The sequence below is a fragment of the Lasioglossum baleicum genome, chromosome 6, assembly GCF_051020765.1.
Source record: "Lasioglossum baleicum chromosome 6, iyLasBale1, whole genome shotgun sequence".
Classification (NCBI taxonomy): Eukaryota; Metazoa; Arthropoda; class Insecta; order Hymenoptera; family Halictidae; genus Lasioglossum; species Lasioglossum baleicum.
In genome coordinates, this window is record NC_134934.1 from 17017993 (window position 1) to 17036747 (window position 18755).

The 18755-nt window shown below is 34.5% G+C and overlaps 1 protein-coding gene across 7 annotated transcripts in view; it reads right to left on the minus strand.

The window, feature by feature from the left end:
• The window catches only part of LOC143209947 (uncharacterized), a 218773-nt gene that overhangs the window by 81869 nt on the left and 118149 nt on the right, over positions 1-18755 (minus strand). For 6 of the 7 annotated variants that reach the window (XM_076426290.1, XM_076426288.1, XM_076426291.1 and 3 more), the window contains one exon: positions 11576-11796. In XM_076426290.1, the coding sequence (XP_076282405.1) occupies positions 11576-11796 (221 nt within the window). Of the gene's footprint in view, positions 1-11575; positions 11797-17462; positions 17571-18755 lie in introns of those variants that run through there. The other variant, XM_076426295.1, reaches the window with a different exon arrangement.

The window sequence follows — 18755 nt, forward strand, 5'->3', positions numbered from 1 at the left end:
TATAGGATTATATATGTTGTAGGATTACTTTAATTCCATAAATGAGGAAAATACTGTGATTTAACAAAAAACTAAAGTAGTATTGACCATAATATGTATAAAAAGATGGGAAGAGAGAATATAGACCACCCTCCATATGTCCAGAAATGATCGGTCAAATTTTATCGAATATTAATATAAACGTGTTTCGTGTAGCTTGAGTGGCAAGCATTTATTGGAAATCGGTACCAGTCCGGTATAAACATTTATGAAATATTACGACAATTTCACAGAAGAATGTTAATACAGATTTACGGAGAAAGTAGTTGAAATGATTTTAATTTGCGACGAGGGTACAGGAACTCTGTTCAAACGTCCCCGTTCTTCATGGAAGGATATCCTGTGATGAATCATCCTTCTCTACAAAGTTCCAACAGAACAGTTCAATTATTGTTTGAAACGGGCAGTTGAACCTAGTTAGGAGTTAACTGACTTAAAAGGAAACGATCGAAACCTGTTACTGAACAGCAGATAGCATTGCTGTATTGGCTGCAGTAAGACATAATCTCCGTAGAAACTATCGAAAAAGTGCACATTATTCTGGCTCTTGGGAACAAGTATTGATAGCATCTCAGATGATTCATAATATCATGCAATATTAATAACGTTCTGTTCTGACATTTCAAATAAATCGTTCTTATTGTTAGACAGCCATTAATACAATGCAAATAGAAAATTGCATTTTCTACGAAATGTTGAATGATAGAGGCAATTTCGATTATTTGAAGGAAATTTTATTCGAAATTTACCAACATGGCGGCACCCTTACCTGTTAAAACCGCCTAAAATCGTTCAACATTAAACACCCATAACTTTTGAACCGGTAGGTTCCTAACATTGAAACTTGGATTTTCGGAATTTACTCGCCAAAATCTATGTACGAGATCACACATTTTAGGAAAGTTAAAAATATTTCTGGGGAATGATTATACTCGTGGTTTCGTGTTTCTTTTTTGACTCGTCATAAGCAATCATAACAGAAGAGCAAAAATTGGGGTTATATTTATATTCCTCAAAATATCTCTTTATCTTTATCATTAGGTTACAATGAAGGTAGGGATACAAATAATAGAGAATACATAAGTATGTATATCTACTTTCATGCAGCGGAATATTGCAAAACTATTGCTCGGAAACGTAAAAGAAGGACTTTTGAGGCAAACAGCGCCCTCGATTGATCTTTCATCTAGCGATTTTGACTACTAAAACTCCCGTCTTTGCATTATCGAGAAATTAGAAGTGGAATCCCCGACCCTTGCAATCCTCACGTACGTGTAAGTGGTGTAGCGGTGTGTGAGGGTTCACGCGCGAGCGTGGTCTGCTGGAAAAGGCCCCCTTAATACTGATAATAAGAAACATTTAACTGATGATTTCTTTTTGAGAAATGTACCTCCTCACCTGTGCACATTTTGCAAATCTAGGATGCTTGATGATTCTTATACGTTAATTTGATGGGTGAAGTCATTCAAAGCGTTCCTTCAGTCTTTCTCGGTCCTATCATATCGTATTTCTGAGGTAATATTAGTTTCTTCCATTCCTTTGGCTTTATAAACTTTTATATTCTTTTAATCGCTTCGTGGATCCATCAAAGTTCTTAGCCCCCTACGCAGTAGATATCTTACTTTGACTACTCTTAAATCCAGCAAACTTTATAATCTTTCCGTGTGATATTTTATGTCGATTATTCAGCAGACTCGTAAAAATCTTTTTGATCCTTTCTAGGATAGCTGTAATATCCACTTTCAACCGTTTAATTACGAGGATGTAACTAAACGGGTAATTACTATCACTATCAGTCTCATTAAACTGTTCTCTCGGGCACTTTCAATTGTATTGTACATACAATACGTTCCACGAAATGTTGACGGTAAACTTACCGAGAAAACCGTGGAGTAGAACGTAACATTTTCTCGGAAGAAAGTACTGTAAATACAGTAGTGTTGCAATATAAAAAAATGCTTAAGATATGATGATATGTATGTAGATTTATCTAGTGCGCCAATCCTCAGTGCGCCATTGGATGTTGCTCTCTCTTGGGAATTGAAGGAAAATAAAACGTCGAAAATAAATTACATCAATTTTAACATCCCTTGAGAACAAGTAAAAGCATCGGGAAAGAAAATCGCAAGTTGCAGGAATGGCTTGCTGTGGGAGCAATAAAATGTTCTTGGAAAGGTTAAACATAATTGAGCTTAATTGAGATTAAACATAATTGATATTACATGTAAATTATAGGTGGTCCGACCTGGACAATCTAACTTTAAATGGTCTTATCCATTCGGAAACAATTTCTTTTGTTTAGTGCAAAAATCTATGACTGCTTTTTTATTTTATCCTGACATTATAATGCTATATGTATTCGTGAGAGAATGTTTAGCAAAATTATAACAATGTATAGAGAAACCATAGTAAGTAAACTTGTTTGTGCAGAACTTCTAGGGTTAAATGATATTGAAAATAGAAAATATGATTCGACACTTTTTGCTAATAGTGTGCACATGAATTAGTAACGAAAATGATCAGCATGCATATACCGTATCTATTTGAACAATTTCACGAGAATTTTAATTTAAAACAGGCAATATGTGACTTTATACGCTAGTTTGGAGGGATAAAGTTACTCGGCTTTAAATTTCAACTAAAAGGTTAAATATTTGGATCGTGCAAACTATGCTTCGAGGAAAGTTACATTTTCATATGTATAGAGTTCCTCGTCGGGTAATGGAATTGCACCAACCAATATAAGCGCGTATTAGTACGATAAAGTAAAGTAGCCCAATATAAGAAACTGCAAAAGTTTTGCACATTTGAGCCGTTCACAGGGCAAATCGATTAACTCCACTTTTTGAAATATTTTAAACTTGAAACTTTTAAGTAATAATAAATGGACTGCGGATGTTTATGCATTTATGAAGAAATTGGTTGGATGAAATATAAAATAGTAAAAGATTATAAAAATATCAGAATATTGTAATGTTGTTTTCGATGGAACAAATTAAGGGATGAAATCAATTTCTATTTTATTCCTGAATCCTACAATCAATGCAGGACATTTTTATTTTGCATAAACATCCGCAGTCTAATATTAAATAAGTAATAGAACATACTTTAAACTTTTTTTATTTATAATTAATATTCCAAATAATAGAATTTGGAAAGGAATCAATCAATCTTCAAGGTACTTTGAATTATGAACATTTTGATTTAACTGTTATTGAGAATTCACGTATAAACGGGAAAAAAGGTGCCAATTTCCGAGGAATATTTATTCAAGATCTATTTACTAAACATATCTGCAAGCTTATACAATCATAGATGAATATTCGTAGGAGTGAAAAAATGAGATAGATTATAAATTGATGCATATACTATAGTAATAGGTATAAGCGTCGCTCCCATACACCTCGGGGACAACGGCCCAGAACGGTGGAAAACTTACTTCGTGGAAAACGTAGCTTCGGTTGTATTAGTTGTTTAAAACAGGAAAACTAAAAATGTTTTCTTATTACATGTACAAAGCTTAAATTGACTAAATGGTGGCTTTTAGAAGAAAAATACGAGTTTTTCAAACGACACAACGACTGTTACTGTGTTGTAAATGTAGTTTAAATGGAGAATGTTGTTTTAAAAGTAGTTTCAGTCGAAGGAAAATTGCAATTTTGTATAAGCATAGATTGATTGGATACGATCGGTCGAGTACTTTTTGTGTTACATTTCCGCTTCAGAAAATCCTTTCAAGGAAAACCCCTTTAAAGTCTTTCACTAACACTGCTATGTACTTCGAAACATCGTTCGCCGAGAATTATCGTAACTTTATAATTATCAATGAATTTCAGTATAGAATTTTGCCAAAGTATTTTTAAGGGTCTATACTTTTCAAAAATGCAATAGAAAAATTAATTTTTTGTATCCGGTACATGATTAAGCAAACTGCTGGAGCTAATACAGTGCTACTCAAAACGCTAATAATTATTTAATAACGTAAGGACAGTGTTTACTTGTCATGGCCAGATTTAGTAAATACGCTCAATATCCTCAACGCTCTCATCTTACATACCGTAGCGGACAAAAGCTTAAGACCGCTCTAAAGAAGACGATAACTTTTTTAATATTGTACTATACGATCTGAACTATTTGGGAAGCTAGAGCAATCAGTTTACTAAAGGATGTGAAAAGAAATTTTTTCAAAAATTGCAATTGATCGGAATTGTTGAAAAAATACTAAAAGTTGAATTTTTAACTTTTTTATGTGGGCCTATATTGAAAATTTAAAAAATACGTTATGTAGATCTGTGTCAATGAAACATATTCTGAAAATTTCGTCAAAATCGATCGCCGTTGCAATGAGCTACAAACGTTTAAAGATGGTAAAAATTGCATATTTTCACGATTTATTGCCGAAAATCATCGCCAATTTTAATGACTACATCTTTTTCAAGGGCTCATTTTAAAGGGAAAACTTCAAGGAATATAACCACATTTTTTCAAAATTGATATCACTCCGGCCCCTCATCGAAAAAAACGTAAAAAAAGAATTTGTTTCCATTTCTCGACATTATAAAGTTGATTTTCGAGGTTGAAAAAATTATTTTGTAATAGCCCAATCCTTCCCGAATAAAACAAAAAGAAATGTAGCTCAATCGGACAAACAGTTCCCGAGATAACAATTCGTAAGCGAGGCCCGTTTTCGTCGAAATGGGCAAAAATTGAAAACTTTGAAGGCCTGCCATTTCTAAAAAAATTCGAAACCGGCAAAATGATGACTTAAACCCTCCCTAATTTCTCATGGACTACAACGTATTTCATTTAGAACAAAATCGACGATGGTGCCTGCAAAAAGTGATCGATTCGGCATGGAATGACCCCTTCACATCTCTGAAGCGACTCCACCTAGCAACAAAAGATTATCACCACACTACGACCCCTGTTGCCCGATGCAACTTTTATTTCGATAACTTTCCTACATGTTTTCGGAGTTATTGTAGGTGGCAATGGTTAGTGCCTCACCCTGTATAAAAAAACCGACTTTGCCGTTGTAGGAATCGGATAAATATTCTATTTGTGTATGTCAAGCGATTACACCAACAACACGAAACGTGCCAAGATTCTCGAGGTGCATTGTGTACACGTTTGTACCGTGAGTATCACGTGCAGACGCGGACGTGTCTGTAGCTGCGAAACTTGTTCCATCGGAAAAAGGTAGAGAGCTAAAAAGCCAAGTTACAAGGCTGGAACTTTGTGGTTGAAGTAAAAACCCGCGTTACGCGCGTAGAGAATATTCGCAGAAGCTACTTCCCTCGTATGTATGTTCTCTGGAACCAACAGGGAAAAATTTAAGTGGTACAACCGCGAATATTTATGGAGTTGCATTTAGAAACATAATTAAGCGAACAAATTTCAAAAATCGATAAGTCAGTTCAGAAATTAACTTTATCGATGAAAAAGTGCTTCGATCGCATCGCATGAATACATTTCATTTGCATACAGACTCGTTGGTTGGATAACAAAAGTTTTCTAATTTAGAGACATACATATTTTCGTCACATTCGGCTTTACAATCATCGCGTATGTGAGTTGCAATCACTTCTTTCACTTTTGTTTCCTTTATCTCTGTTGAACTAATTTTATGATTATGTACATGACAAAACCGACCTATTTAGTTTTCTTCGTTTAGATTTCTACTCGACACTCTATTCTACTCGAATTAATCAGTTTGTTAAACCATTGTCTTTTTTTACGGTAGAACAAATTTTTTAATTTTTGTACTTTCATTTATTAATAAAAGTAAGGACTTTAGATACAGTAGCGGTCAGCTACTTAGGATCGCCTACTAACTCAAGAAACAAATACTGTGCTGCGCAACAGTGGGACAAACCGATGGATTCTGTGTCAAAATCAAAAAACTTTCGATAGAAATGAGATAGAGCGATGATTATTTTTTAAATTGAAGCTGAAACATTGCAGAATGTCGGAAAAATAGAGAGTTTATGGTACCAATGTTTTTTAACCTTCAAAAAAATCGTTGAACTTGCACAATTTCAAGAAAATTGTTGTTTATCCAATATCACGCGCCAAAAAAATTTTTTTTTTGACATGCTATACATCATTTCCATGGAAAGCTCCATGTTGTTCTGAAAGGGGTAAAGAGGGGTTGCAAGGTCTGCTCTGACCGAAGTATGCTTGGCGGTAGACGTGAAAGCTCAAATTATTGTGATACGTGCCCTGACAAACCGAGGATGCATCTTGGAGATTGTTTTGTGAAATATCAAACAAAAACCAATTACAGAGAGTAATATTTAGCAGATTTTGTTTTGTAAAACGTAGAAATAAATAAAATTATTGAAATTTTATTATTTGTATACGTTTGGTTGAGTATAAAATCATTTTAAAGTATGTACCTGCAAAACACGTCTAATATAGCCAAAAGCGTCTCGAGTTACTAGTTCGCCCGAGCGAAAAAGTCCTCGAGTGCAATGCGTTGTCTAACTAGTGGAGCCACTAGATGGCCACAAGCACACGATAATGTAGAGAACGTAGATTTGGAAGAATTAACGTAAAAACTAATATCAAAATGGAAATAAGATATCACTTGTACCATTTTGAAATAATAAATGGACATTTCCGAAGTAATGAGATATGTATGAAACTGACACAAGGACGGATAAAAGCTAAATTATATTTGTAGAATGTTACAATTTGTTCTTATAGCGATTTGTCAGGGTTAATATTTTACGAGCAGTATTATCTGCTGTTCGTGCAACAGCTTGATAACAAGCCATTGCGGATATTCCAAGTTCCACCAAAGTCTTTCGATAAAACTTTCCACTGTTGGGCAGTTGTATTCACCGATACTGTTCTGGTACAATATTCTTTTGTTTGCTCATCGCACTCTCTGCTACGTTTGTCTATTATTTAAAAGTAAAAAATACACAATTTGTCGGAGAATTTGAGAATCCCTAGCACGCGTGCTACTTCTGGCCATGCCTGTTATATCTAATAAATATCGTATAGTATTGTAAGAACACACGGAATTCAAAAAACTCTTGCGGGCCCTGAAAAATTTATCTGACACAACCCAACTTGTGCAAACTTAATCTGAAAGTTAAAAGGCTACTTTATTTTACTATTACATAATAATAGTGTGAGCATTATCATATTCTGTCTGTCTGAAGGGGTTAAAAGAGTCATGTAGAAAAGTCTCCGTACGTAACAATATCAATTTGAAATATACAGTGACTCCCACTAATATTCGGACATTCTTAAAAACACCATAACCTTTTCAATATTAAACTATGCGATTTGAACTTTTTTGGGAAGCTAAAGCAATTAGATTACTACAGGATATGGAAAGGAATTTTTCCAAAAATTGCATTCGGTCGGAATTGTAGAGAAAATATTGAAAGTTGCATTTTACAACTTTTTTATATAGGCCTATATTGAAATTTTAAGAAATACGTTTTGTAGATCTGTGTAAATTATATGCACTATAGAAGTTTCATAGAAATCGGTTGATGCGGGAAAAAACGACAGGCATTGGAAGATGTAAGAATCCTTAGAATTATGTATTGCAGTTGGAAGCCGAAAATCCTGAAAAACTGCAAGTTTTACCATCTTTAGACGTTTGTAGCTCGTTACAACGTCGACCGATTTTGATGAAATTTTCAGAATATGTTTAATTGATACAGATCTACGAAACGTGTTTTCTAAATTTTCCATATAAGCCCACATAAAAAAAGTTGAAAAATACAACTTTTAGTATTTTCTCTGCAATTCCGACTACATGCAGTTTTTTTCAAAAATTTTTGTCACGTTCTGTAGCAAACCAATTGTTCTAGCTTCTCCAAAAATTTCAAGTCGTATATTCCAATATTAAAAAAGTTATGGTGTTTCTAAGAGTGTCCGAATATTAGTGGGAGTCACTGTTTGTGTATCGATAGTGTAGATCGCGGCTCTGTATTTGTGCCGTTCCGAATTGTGAGAATCACCTTGTATTGGAATTGAAATAGAATGATGTTACCATGTGCAAAACGTCGACAGCTGTTTCCACAAATATGTATTTTCTTAATCACATAATTCTCTTTCGTGCTCCACAGGTGTGCGCTACCCCGCTTTTTGGTACCATCGCTTTGGGTAATGTGGTTCGTCATCTCAACAGGCTACCTTTCACGAACGAAGTGAAATGCTCCTGGGAGCGAGACGTCCACTTTACTGCTCTTATACCATACCTTTTTTATTTTTCATTAACTTCTCAGAAAGCTTTTGTCGCAGTTCTCTGGAGCTCCATATTTTATGTTGTAAACTGGAATATTAATTTGACTTACAACAGCTTTATACAATTTCTATGACATACTTTTCAATATTGGATACATTCTTTTTTTAATTGCATTTGTATACTTTGCTTTTTTTAATTGCATTTGTATACTTTGCTTCTTTTAATTGCATTTGTATACTTTGCTTTTTTTAATTGCATTTGTATACTTTGCTTCTTTTAATTGCATTTGTATACTTTGCTTTTTTAAATGCACTTTGGAATCAACCAGTATTTATAAAGAGATTTTCAGACACAGGAGAATCATACGATATAATCCAGTCGCACAGTAGGTTATTTGTCCGATGTAGCCCGCCAAAATTATTTCTGTTTTCCTGTTTGCGTTTACTTGTACGTGTGTTTTATTTATTTATGGTATTGAAACATTTTATAAATTGTACTAATTATTTTAAACCATTTAAATATGCAAAATTCCTGATTTTATATCAGCTAATAAAATATTAGGCGAAATTCTATGTATTATTAGAACAGAATGCACGGATAACGCATAGTGCGGTTGCTACTTTGCGTCACACCGCTACAAAAACAAACAATCGAATAACAACGCTTATGATTGGCGGAGAGCATAACTGTTCTTCGCGCAAGTCACTGATCCATAACCAGTTAGTTTTATATTAACACTAATCCTACCACTGCCGATCAAATGACCGGTTTCATAGTTTTTATTTTACAACTATTAAAATTATACAGCTACTTTATTAGCTATATTATAATATTTTATAACTGTTTTCTTAGAACAGAAAAGTTAACAGTCAAAAAATGACTGTTATATCAGAACTAATAGAAAATTTTAACAGTTTCATGCAACCCCTGCATCGAACATACTCGCAATTGATTTCCACGATTCGAATTGCTCCTACCTTGGACGTTAATATTAAACCGAGGTTAATTGAATCTGCGGGCAGATGGAGAACCTGCAGTGCACTTACACAATTACCGTTTCTCGTTCCCACGGTGCAAGTGTTTCGGCTACGGTACTATTGGTTTGGTACTACTGTTACAGTTCATAGACTGTCAACGCTTTAAGTACGCTGCCGGTAATTCTAATGATAATAAAGACATACAGTTATTCGCATAATTGATCACACACACACACACATTTTAGATCAGAATAACTTTTCTAAAAATGAATCAAACAACTTTAATTTTTCTGCAAGGATAGAACGATTACTTTAGTAAATGACGTCTAATAAACATGTTGAAAAAGATGCAGTTGGTATGATTGAACGTCGCACCGTTGAGACGGGTTACCATGGGTTCGTCGACAACTCATTTGACCGACACTATTTTGATCGACACGATTTGACCGACAGTAACTTTCGTCGACACTATGTTCTCCTCGACATTGTGAAATGGTCGACAAATAATTTGACCGACACTATGTTTTCGTCGACGTATTAGAAAAATACTAGAGAGCCGAGAAATGTACAGTGATATGAATCTTTTAAAGGCTTTAGCACAAAATATACCGCTTTGATTTCATTACTTGATATTTATGTAATTATTGTACAATTTTGTTATGTTTTGTAATCTGTATATGTATATGCATAGCATTCGTTTTGTTCATTCAAATTATGTATATATGTATTTACACAATTATGTTTGAAATTAAATGAAATATTATGATTTTTGTTCATTTGTGTGTACCTATTGATAAAGTTTGTTTATTTGAAGAAATGCTTTGTACTTCTCTTTATTTTTTGTTATACAAGCAACTAAATGCGTCTAGAACATAACAGTGATAATGACGATTAGTCAACATTAGCAAATACGAATCAAACCTGTCGCTAAACACGGATTGTCGATGAAAGCAGCAGACGTCGACAATTTGATCGTGTCTATGAAAACATAGTGTCGGTCAAATTATTTGTCGATCATTTCACAATGCCGAGGAAAACATAGTGTCGACGAAAGTTATTGTCGGTCAAATCGTGTCGATCAAAATAGTGTCGGTCAAATGAGTTGTCGACGAACCCATGGTAACCCGTTCAGATTGACCTAACCTTTCGGCGAACAGAATCTCGATATTCATATACCGCATAAAAAGAATTGCACAAAAAAAATCGCATACAAACAGACCGCACAAAAACAGGTTTGACTATATTTGTAAAAATTAACATTAATATTCTTCTCATCTTATTCCATACCATCAATTAAACCACTAAATACAGTTGAAATTATGTCGTGTTTAGTTTTATTTTAATCAGAAAAATGCCACAAATAAGTTGGTGAAATTCTCATAAAAAACTAATGAAAAATAAAGAAGTTTTGTAATTGGAATAGTAGTTCATACCGATATATACCCGACCCGGTATCGGATTACACCGCATGTTTACACTGCTCGGCAACCGAGGCAGCTCAAGCTTCTAGCCCCTCGCGGGGTATGCCCCCCAGGGAAAGGAGTAGGCGAACTGACTTACAATTAGAACGACCACCTCTGTCGTGCTTATTGTTAGATAGCGACCTTACTGTATAAGTATCCGTTTTGGTAATGGTATTCACTGAATCAAACAAGCCTTCAGATTTTACGTGCGAATGCAGTTAAATCAATTGGTAAAGAAAAGTGTACAGTACACGATAAGAATGTTTCTTTCTGGTTTCGCAATTGTGACTTTTGGTTATCTCCACCACCATATTCGTAAAAGATAATAACAAGATACACCTCAAATGAAATATTTGTTGAATCAATGTAAAATAGTGCTTTTTTCGTTATATCAAAGGACCTGAAAATTTCACACTGACGGAATAACGGCAACATTCCACATGACATGTTGATGTTAAAGAAATGTCGATATTATCACTCTATAAAAGTTTTAAATTTTCACGGCGTCTGTGAAGGGATTTTTAAAATTTCGGTTTACAAATTCATACCTGCCTAAAACACCGAATACTCTGGAATTGGAATTTCGCAGGTTAAAATGGGAAAAAAGCGAACACAACTGTTGGGAATCGAAAGGTTCGGCTTGAGCCTGAACTATGAACGCTTAGGCGTACACGTCGTATCCACACTGTCGCATCCTCGACTCGTTGATGTCTCATTGAACGATAAAAATGAAAAATATCCTGCTGCATTGGAAAAATCATCATTCGACGCATAGAAAATTAGGTCGTACAATTATGATGTAACCTACTGTATTATATCAGTAATATCAGGCACGATTAGATATACATGTATTGGACGAAGGGAAAGAAATCGAATGAACTCACCGCGTTCCTGTGTGGCCATTGGATCGCCTGCCACTGCTTTCCTCGTCCTCGTCGTCTTCGTCGTCCCTCGAGGTGGCCAATGAATGGGGAACAGAAGAGGGAGCACTGCTACCGGAATCGGGCCCTGGGCCCATCCTCGAACCGGAAGCACCGCTGCAGCCCGCCGAAGACGCCGACAGACCACCCCCTCCCTGGCCCTCCTCGTTCTCCGCGCGATCCACCTACACCAAAATTAGAGAGCTTCGTTACAAACATCTATGGTAACACCAGCGAATTTATCGACTGGAAAGGGGAAGAAATGTTCAAGATAGGTGTCTAGAATTGTCTAGACACCGACAAGGTATTATTAAAGACTGCCATCCCCTGTGTTATTCAGCGGGATAGTAAAGGTGAGCGCATACTAAAGGGTCGCGGGAAGGCCGCGGATAGTCTCGGGAAGGCCAAAGCCGCCGATGGACGTCCACGCGGGAAGAAATCTCTAGCGGGCCGACGGCTCCAAAATTAACGGTCCGCCGCTGTCTCAGATATTATGAAATGACTTCGATATATCACATCTAGGAGCAAATAGCAGAAGGTTTATCATTTGTATGCGGTATCTGTTTTTGTTCTTCAAGGTTCTTCAAGTTATACACTATTTATTTCTATAAATGAAACAAAGAGGAATAAAAACAGAAAGAATGTGAATTCCTGTTTTGAACAACATATTATATTAAACAATTTTCAAACATTTAGAATAAAAATCACGGTTACAAAGTATCAGCGACATAGTTCAGGTCATAAAAGTTTAACACTTTCAACGAGAGTCGAGCTCTTAAGACGAGGACACTCCTCTTGGCAGACTTTTCTAGAGAAAAGTAATGATCCTGCAAAGGCGGGGATCAATAAGTGAAGGATCGATCCTATGTATACAAAAAGAATTCTAAAGCATACTTGAAAAGAGTGCATACCTATACATGCTGGTCGATTATTTGATCCGTGAAAAATAAATTATATATGAAAATATGTTTTCTCGCATGTAGAATTTATTATTTTGACAACATCATCGGGTATGTATGTATGTATATTTCTATCATATTTTCAGCAGAATCCTGTGTATACGTTACAGTATTTGTGGAGAACTATCATCTCAACACTACTTCGCAATCACTTGCGCATTCAAGACCACTTGCGAGTTATTTTCGTTGGAAATTTTTGTTATCAGGTGACGATGCTTCTGCATTCTGAGCTCAAGAGTCTCATCGTCCTCCCTATTCGACCAGAATTGTAAACACTAACAAGGTATTGGTTGAATCGTTTTTCGTATATTACAGTGATACCGACGACATATTTCAATTTCAACTATTTCTATGGCATATAAATGTTCGTATTTCTTACAACATCTTGGTCTGGCTTCCATAATATGGCGTCATGTTTTATAAAATAAATGGCTGAATAATGTATCATTGTTATTCCGATTAATGTATTATTGTATAAACTTTATCAATTCGTGAGAAAAAACACTAAATTGTTAACACTGTTATTGCAATATTGTAGTCTGTTTTTACCACGCTTATATTAGCTTGCCGAGTTGTTGTTGTATGCGTCCGTGTAATTCCGTGTAATTGTTCTTTTAAACTACTAATTTTTATGTTTTGGACCATTTAACCGTTTTCTTATTGTAATTATAGTCCATTTTTGCACGTGTAATCGAAGATGTAATTAAATACTCATGTAATTAATTACTGCCCAACTCTGTAAAATGGATACGTAGCTTATTTTTATACCTTTATATGACTTTATGTGAAATGCGTTTCGCGAAATAGTATTTTATATGTAGGATGTTTCGCGGAAAATATGACGATATTTATTACTTGATACTCGGGGAATGCGCAACCAAGTAAGTCTTGATGGAATTTTATATCTTCCTGAAGCTGTTCAACTATAACTTTAATATTAGGAAGCTCCACAGTGGAATTAAGATTATTGTGTCGATTAATAGTTACACAATATTAACGGGAGATATTATTTGACAAATGATTAATTTCACTAAGATAACACAGTCATTTTTATAACTAGTTTGCACTCTATTTCCACGAAACGTTCCGTTTACGTTCCGGGAATTGAATTATTGTTGCAATCAAAGTTCGGTATTTAGTTCTGAACATAAGTTTTCTGTGAACAACTGATTTGCAATGTCTAATTTTGAAATTAGTAATGTCTGTTTAGTGAAACTGGATCGAAAGAGTAGGTTGTGTTGTTGTCAACACTGTGTCACGTCATAGTTTACAGTAGAACTCCATTTATCCGAACTTCACATGTTGGAGCCAATGACGTCACATACCCGATTCACCGAACGTATCACTCAGCTCCTATTATGTGAACTCGGGTCTCGCGTCGTGCCGCTTATGCGAATTCGCGTTACGTGAAAAATTTCATATTTATGAAATCTGAAAATAATTAAAATGTTCTTATGCTAGGAAATAAGAACGAAAGATAAGAGGTAAGAGAAGATATTACTTGCAAATTATGACTCTCCCTTTTTTTCTCCTCCGAACTTACGGACTTACGGATGAATTTGATACATCTAATGATATGGAATCGGATACGAGAATGTTAAAAACAGAAAATATTTTAATTCCTCATTATTTTCAACTTTTGAATTGGCAAATATTAACGGTTGTTGCTAATTTCATTGACGTACATTTGAAAAATGTTAATTTTCGTAATTTGAGAATCTGATTTAGAACTTTTCTATGTGTTAACATTTATGCATTTATGACAAAAATGAGTAAATGTAACTTAAAACAGTAATAACATTCGAAGAATTTGCAAATACTGTTATATTATACTCAACCTATTAAACATATTAAACAAGAGAATAAATTTTTATTTTGCATAAAGGTCCGCTGTCTAGTGATGATCTCAACATTTAAAGAATCTTACATTCCATTTCTTCATATGAGCGTAAATAGATACAAGTAGTTTCCAGATATTTACTGATAGTTATTGATTACTATGCTAGAGACGCTATGCAAATAATTGATTATTGAGGGTTACTTGACTTCTCGCCAGCTGAACTGAATTCACTAAGAAGATTCCACAATCTTGGACATCTAATGTCAGATACTATCTAATGATCGACGTGAAAGCTGCGCGTTTAGGCTAACCTGGTGATTAACCTGATACACTTTCTGTCGTCCTATTTCCGGTAATACAGTGCGTATCAAGAAGATAGATCCACTTGGATTATTGGTCTTAATGCCGAAGCTAATCAATCAAATCAACTGACAATGAGACTTGTTCCAGCACTTAGGTTTAGGTAAACCGCTAGAAAACATTCTTGTAAGATTTCTCTTTGATACAGTTTTCGAACAGTAAACATTTATATGATTTTTGTGAATTTTTGACTATTTTGACTACCAAAATAGTAGGTTCACTTGCAATAAAACGAAAACTTCTTACAAACTAGAACATTATAATTTAGAAAAATAAATCTCTTTCATAATATATACGTTTTCCACCATTTTCTATTAATAAATTCCTCCCCTCCGTCATTGATTCAGTTAAACTTTACAGTTTCTTTATAAGGAACTCTTTCTACACGCTCAGTTAGAAGTGGTGGCCTTCCCGACATTTTCAAACCGTATTGATCATCTTCTCCATCACTGATGAGGTGGAAAAAACGATGAAAGTAACGAGAAATTTTGCGGTAACTTGAAACATTCCCTTTGAAGACCACAACTTTCTCCTTCTTGTTTTCGAACGATACTTCCAAAAAAATTCAAGACAATATTTAGCCAGGAGAAGGAGACGAAGACTTTATTAATTACACAACAGCATAAAGCAACAAACGTCGCTATTAATTAATTCTGCTAGAGGTATTCAAAAACTTGGCTGAACTTCACTTTAGGGGACCAAAAATTGTTACATTTCTTTATACATATAATCCCGTAGATTTTGACGAGAAAATTACAAAAATCCACGTTTTATCGGTAGGGGTACACTGGTTCAAAAGTTATGTGTGTTTAAAGATGAGCGATTTTAAGCGTTTTTGACAGGTAAGGGCGTCGCTATAGTGGTCTGACTTGAGTTCGTATGGGGGTGGCGAGGGTTCTCCGTCAGAACAGAGTTGGACATTAATCGATCAAAATTTTAGTACGACATCTTTATACACTCCTCAAAAGAATTAAGGGATCACTTGTGCGAACCCGAAAAATTGGTCCCATCTTACGTGACCATAACTCCGTCAAAAATTGCCGTATCGATATCGTTAAACAATGGTTTGAAAGCCATTGAAACCAGCGCAAAATCGATTTCTTGCAAAATCCTGAGGTCGTAGACAAATTTTGAGACCAGATTTGAAATCAGCGTGAAAAAATCTACGGGAAATGATATATAGCATGTTAAAAAAAAAAATTTTCCGCGCGTGTTACTGGTGAAACCACATTTTCTTGAAATTTTACATGTTTAACGAATTTTCTCAACGTTAAAAAACGTTCGTACCATAATCTCCCTATTTTTCCCATATTCTGCAAAGTTTCAGCTTTAATTTTTTAAAAATTTCATCGTTCTACATTTCTATCGAAAGTTCTTCTCACTAACTTCAAACACAGCTGCCATAGGTAAAAAATTGTCGCTTCAATTGCTTCAATCTGACGTTCGGATCATGGTCGAATAGATACATAGGAGTGTATTATGTAAAATTAATAAACGAATTTCATTGTTATTTAATTTTATTTTATTAATTCAGGAAGATATCATTTTGATGTATCAAATCTTCTAGTGTCTCAAACTTTGTTTCAAACAATCCCATTGTTAACATATTGCATCGTTAATATGAAATTTTATCATTGATACGATCTTAAATACATAAATTATTTTATTTTGAGGGTTGGTTGAATATAACATTTTTTACGTACAATTTTAAACACGACCCTCTTGTTAAAGTAGACGGTGGACTGAAAATTTATCTTATATAATAGAAAGAGGAAGAGAATGTTTTCATCTACTTTACTTTTTCATGTATTTCTCATTTTCATTCGTATGCAAATTCAAGGCTTCAGAGCTATATTTGTGTTGCGCGATATTACATATTTCTTTAGAAAGGAGAATTTTATATTCTTTTACGATCCCCCCGTTTTAAGTTTCATACAAGAAACTTATTTATCTTATCTTATTTTCTGTGTTTCTTTCTGTACGTTAATGAATCTTTCGTTGTAAAACGTTGCTTACAATTTCGATTTAAAACAGATATTACATAAAATGTGTTTCACTAAATGGTTTTATATTTTCATTCATTAGTCATTTTATTTAATGAAATGAAAGTTCTGGAAAGAAAAGATTCCGATCTTCCGTTTCTTACAGTAAATATAAATTATGCCACAAAATTATTCAAACTTTTTTACTAAAATTATAATAACAAACAGTATAGCAAAATGCTAACGATAAGTTAATCAAATTTTATTTTAACAGTTTATAATTCTATCACTTCCGAAATAAAAAATCTGGCAATATTTTTGCACAGTACATGTGTGTGTTTGTGCTTGTTTTTATAAATTACAAATATAATCGATACATACATATATTTTATCGATCATCGTTCACAAGAAGTGAAACCACAATTAATCTAGGAATCTATTGTAGTATAACCAGTTCCTGTCCAAAACGCTTAAAATGGCTTTACACACGTGTAACTTTTGAGCCAGTGAATTCCTAACGTTAAAACTTGAATTTCTAGCATTTTCTAATCAAGATCCACTGGATTTTATTTTAAAAAGTCCAAAATTTGTGATTTCATAGGGTGAAGTTCAGTCTTTTTCTTCCACTTTAGAGGGCAAGTACAAATTTTCTACGTTAGTCTTAGCATGCATATTTCTTTATCCGAATAAACAGTTTTAATAGCATGTACCTTGAATCTCAGTTATCTAGGTGCATGGTAGTGCACCAGCCAAGTTCTCGTACTACCTCCTTTTACACGAAACACCTTAGCCGTTTTTTAGAGGCTTATGACTCGGCACTGGAAGCAGATGGGGAGATGTAATTTCGTACACTTGTTAAATGCTATCATGTCTCAATATTAACAGAACATTAATCTTCCAATATTAGTAGGTTCCGAGATATAGGACCTCAAAAATCGCTTTTGTCACTGACTGACTGACTGACAGATCATCAAAACCTTTTGGGTACTTCCCATTGACCTACAAGCTTGAAATTTGGTACATAGGTCCACCATAACAAACACCCAAAGGAATAATTATCAAAGTATGAAATTTTACACTTTAAAGGGGTTGTATTGAAAAGAAAACATTACGAAATAGGTACGAAGGATAGAACATAGCAGCATAACATATGTACATAAGTATACGTTTTATTAGCTTCGAAGTCGCAACAAATACTGATGAAAAAAACAATCGCTCTAACGTAAACAAAAGAAACTGCACCGAGCATCGTCTATAGCGGCGGGGGGCATACGGATCAAAACATCGCGTCGCGTCGCCGGCAGAGTGTTAATCTTCGATACATTGAATTTGGATTTTGTCTTTCAGATTAGAAAAGGATTTTTTTCTTTGATACCTACTTGATAATTGATGAAATCCCAACAAAAACATCCTGTAAACAGGAGCCAAGTTCCTATGGCCGTAAAATGTTGTGAGATCAAACAAAATACGGCCAAGTTCGTTAGCTTAGAAAAACCTCTTGCAATACTGAAAAAAGCGTTTGTAAAAATTAGTTTAAAAGAACGCTATTTAATTTTTCAAGAGTCACATGGAGGGCTAAATTATTCAAACTTGGCCGCTACCAAACACCTTTTATGGCCATTGGTTTAAAAAGTAACGGCCAAGTCCCTCATCGACAACAATTATAAGTGACCGAAATAAACTTCTCCCATTGCTAACTGTTATGAGCGACCGAAATAAATTTCTTTCATTAATAACTGTTATAAGTAGACTGCGGATTTTATGCATTTATGACAAAAATGAGTAGATGTAATTCAAAACAGGGAAAAGATTAAGAGTTTAACAATGCCGATATACTATTTTTAACATATAAAAATCATTAATGAGGAAAATCAATTTTTACTTAAACTAACAGATCTGCAGTCTAGTTATAAGCGATCGAAATGAATTTCTCTCGACGATAACATTTACCAACAAGAGAAAAAATTTTCTGTTACTTGTAATCCTTATTTGTAACCAATACG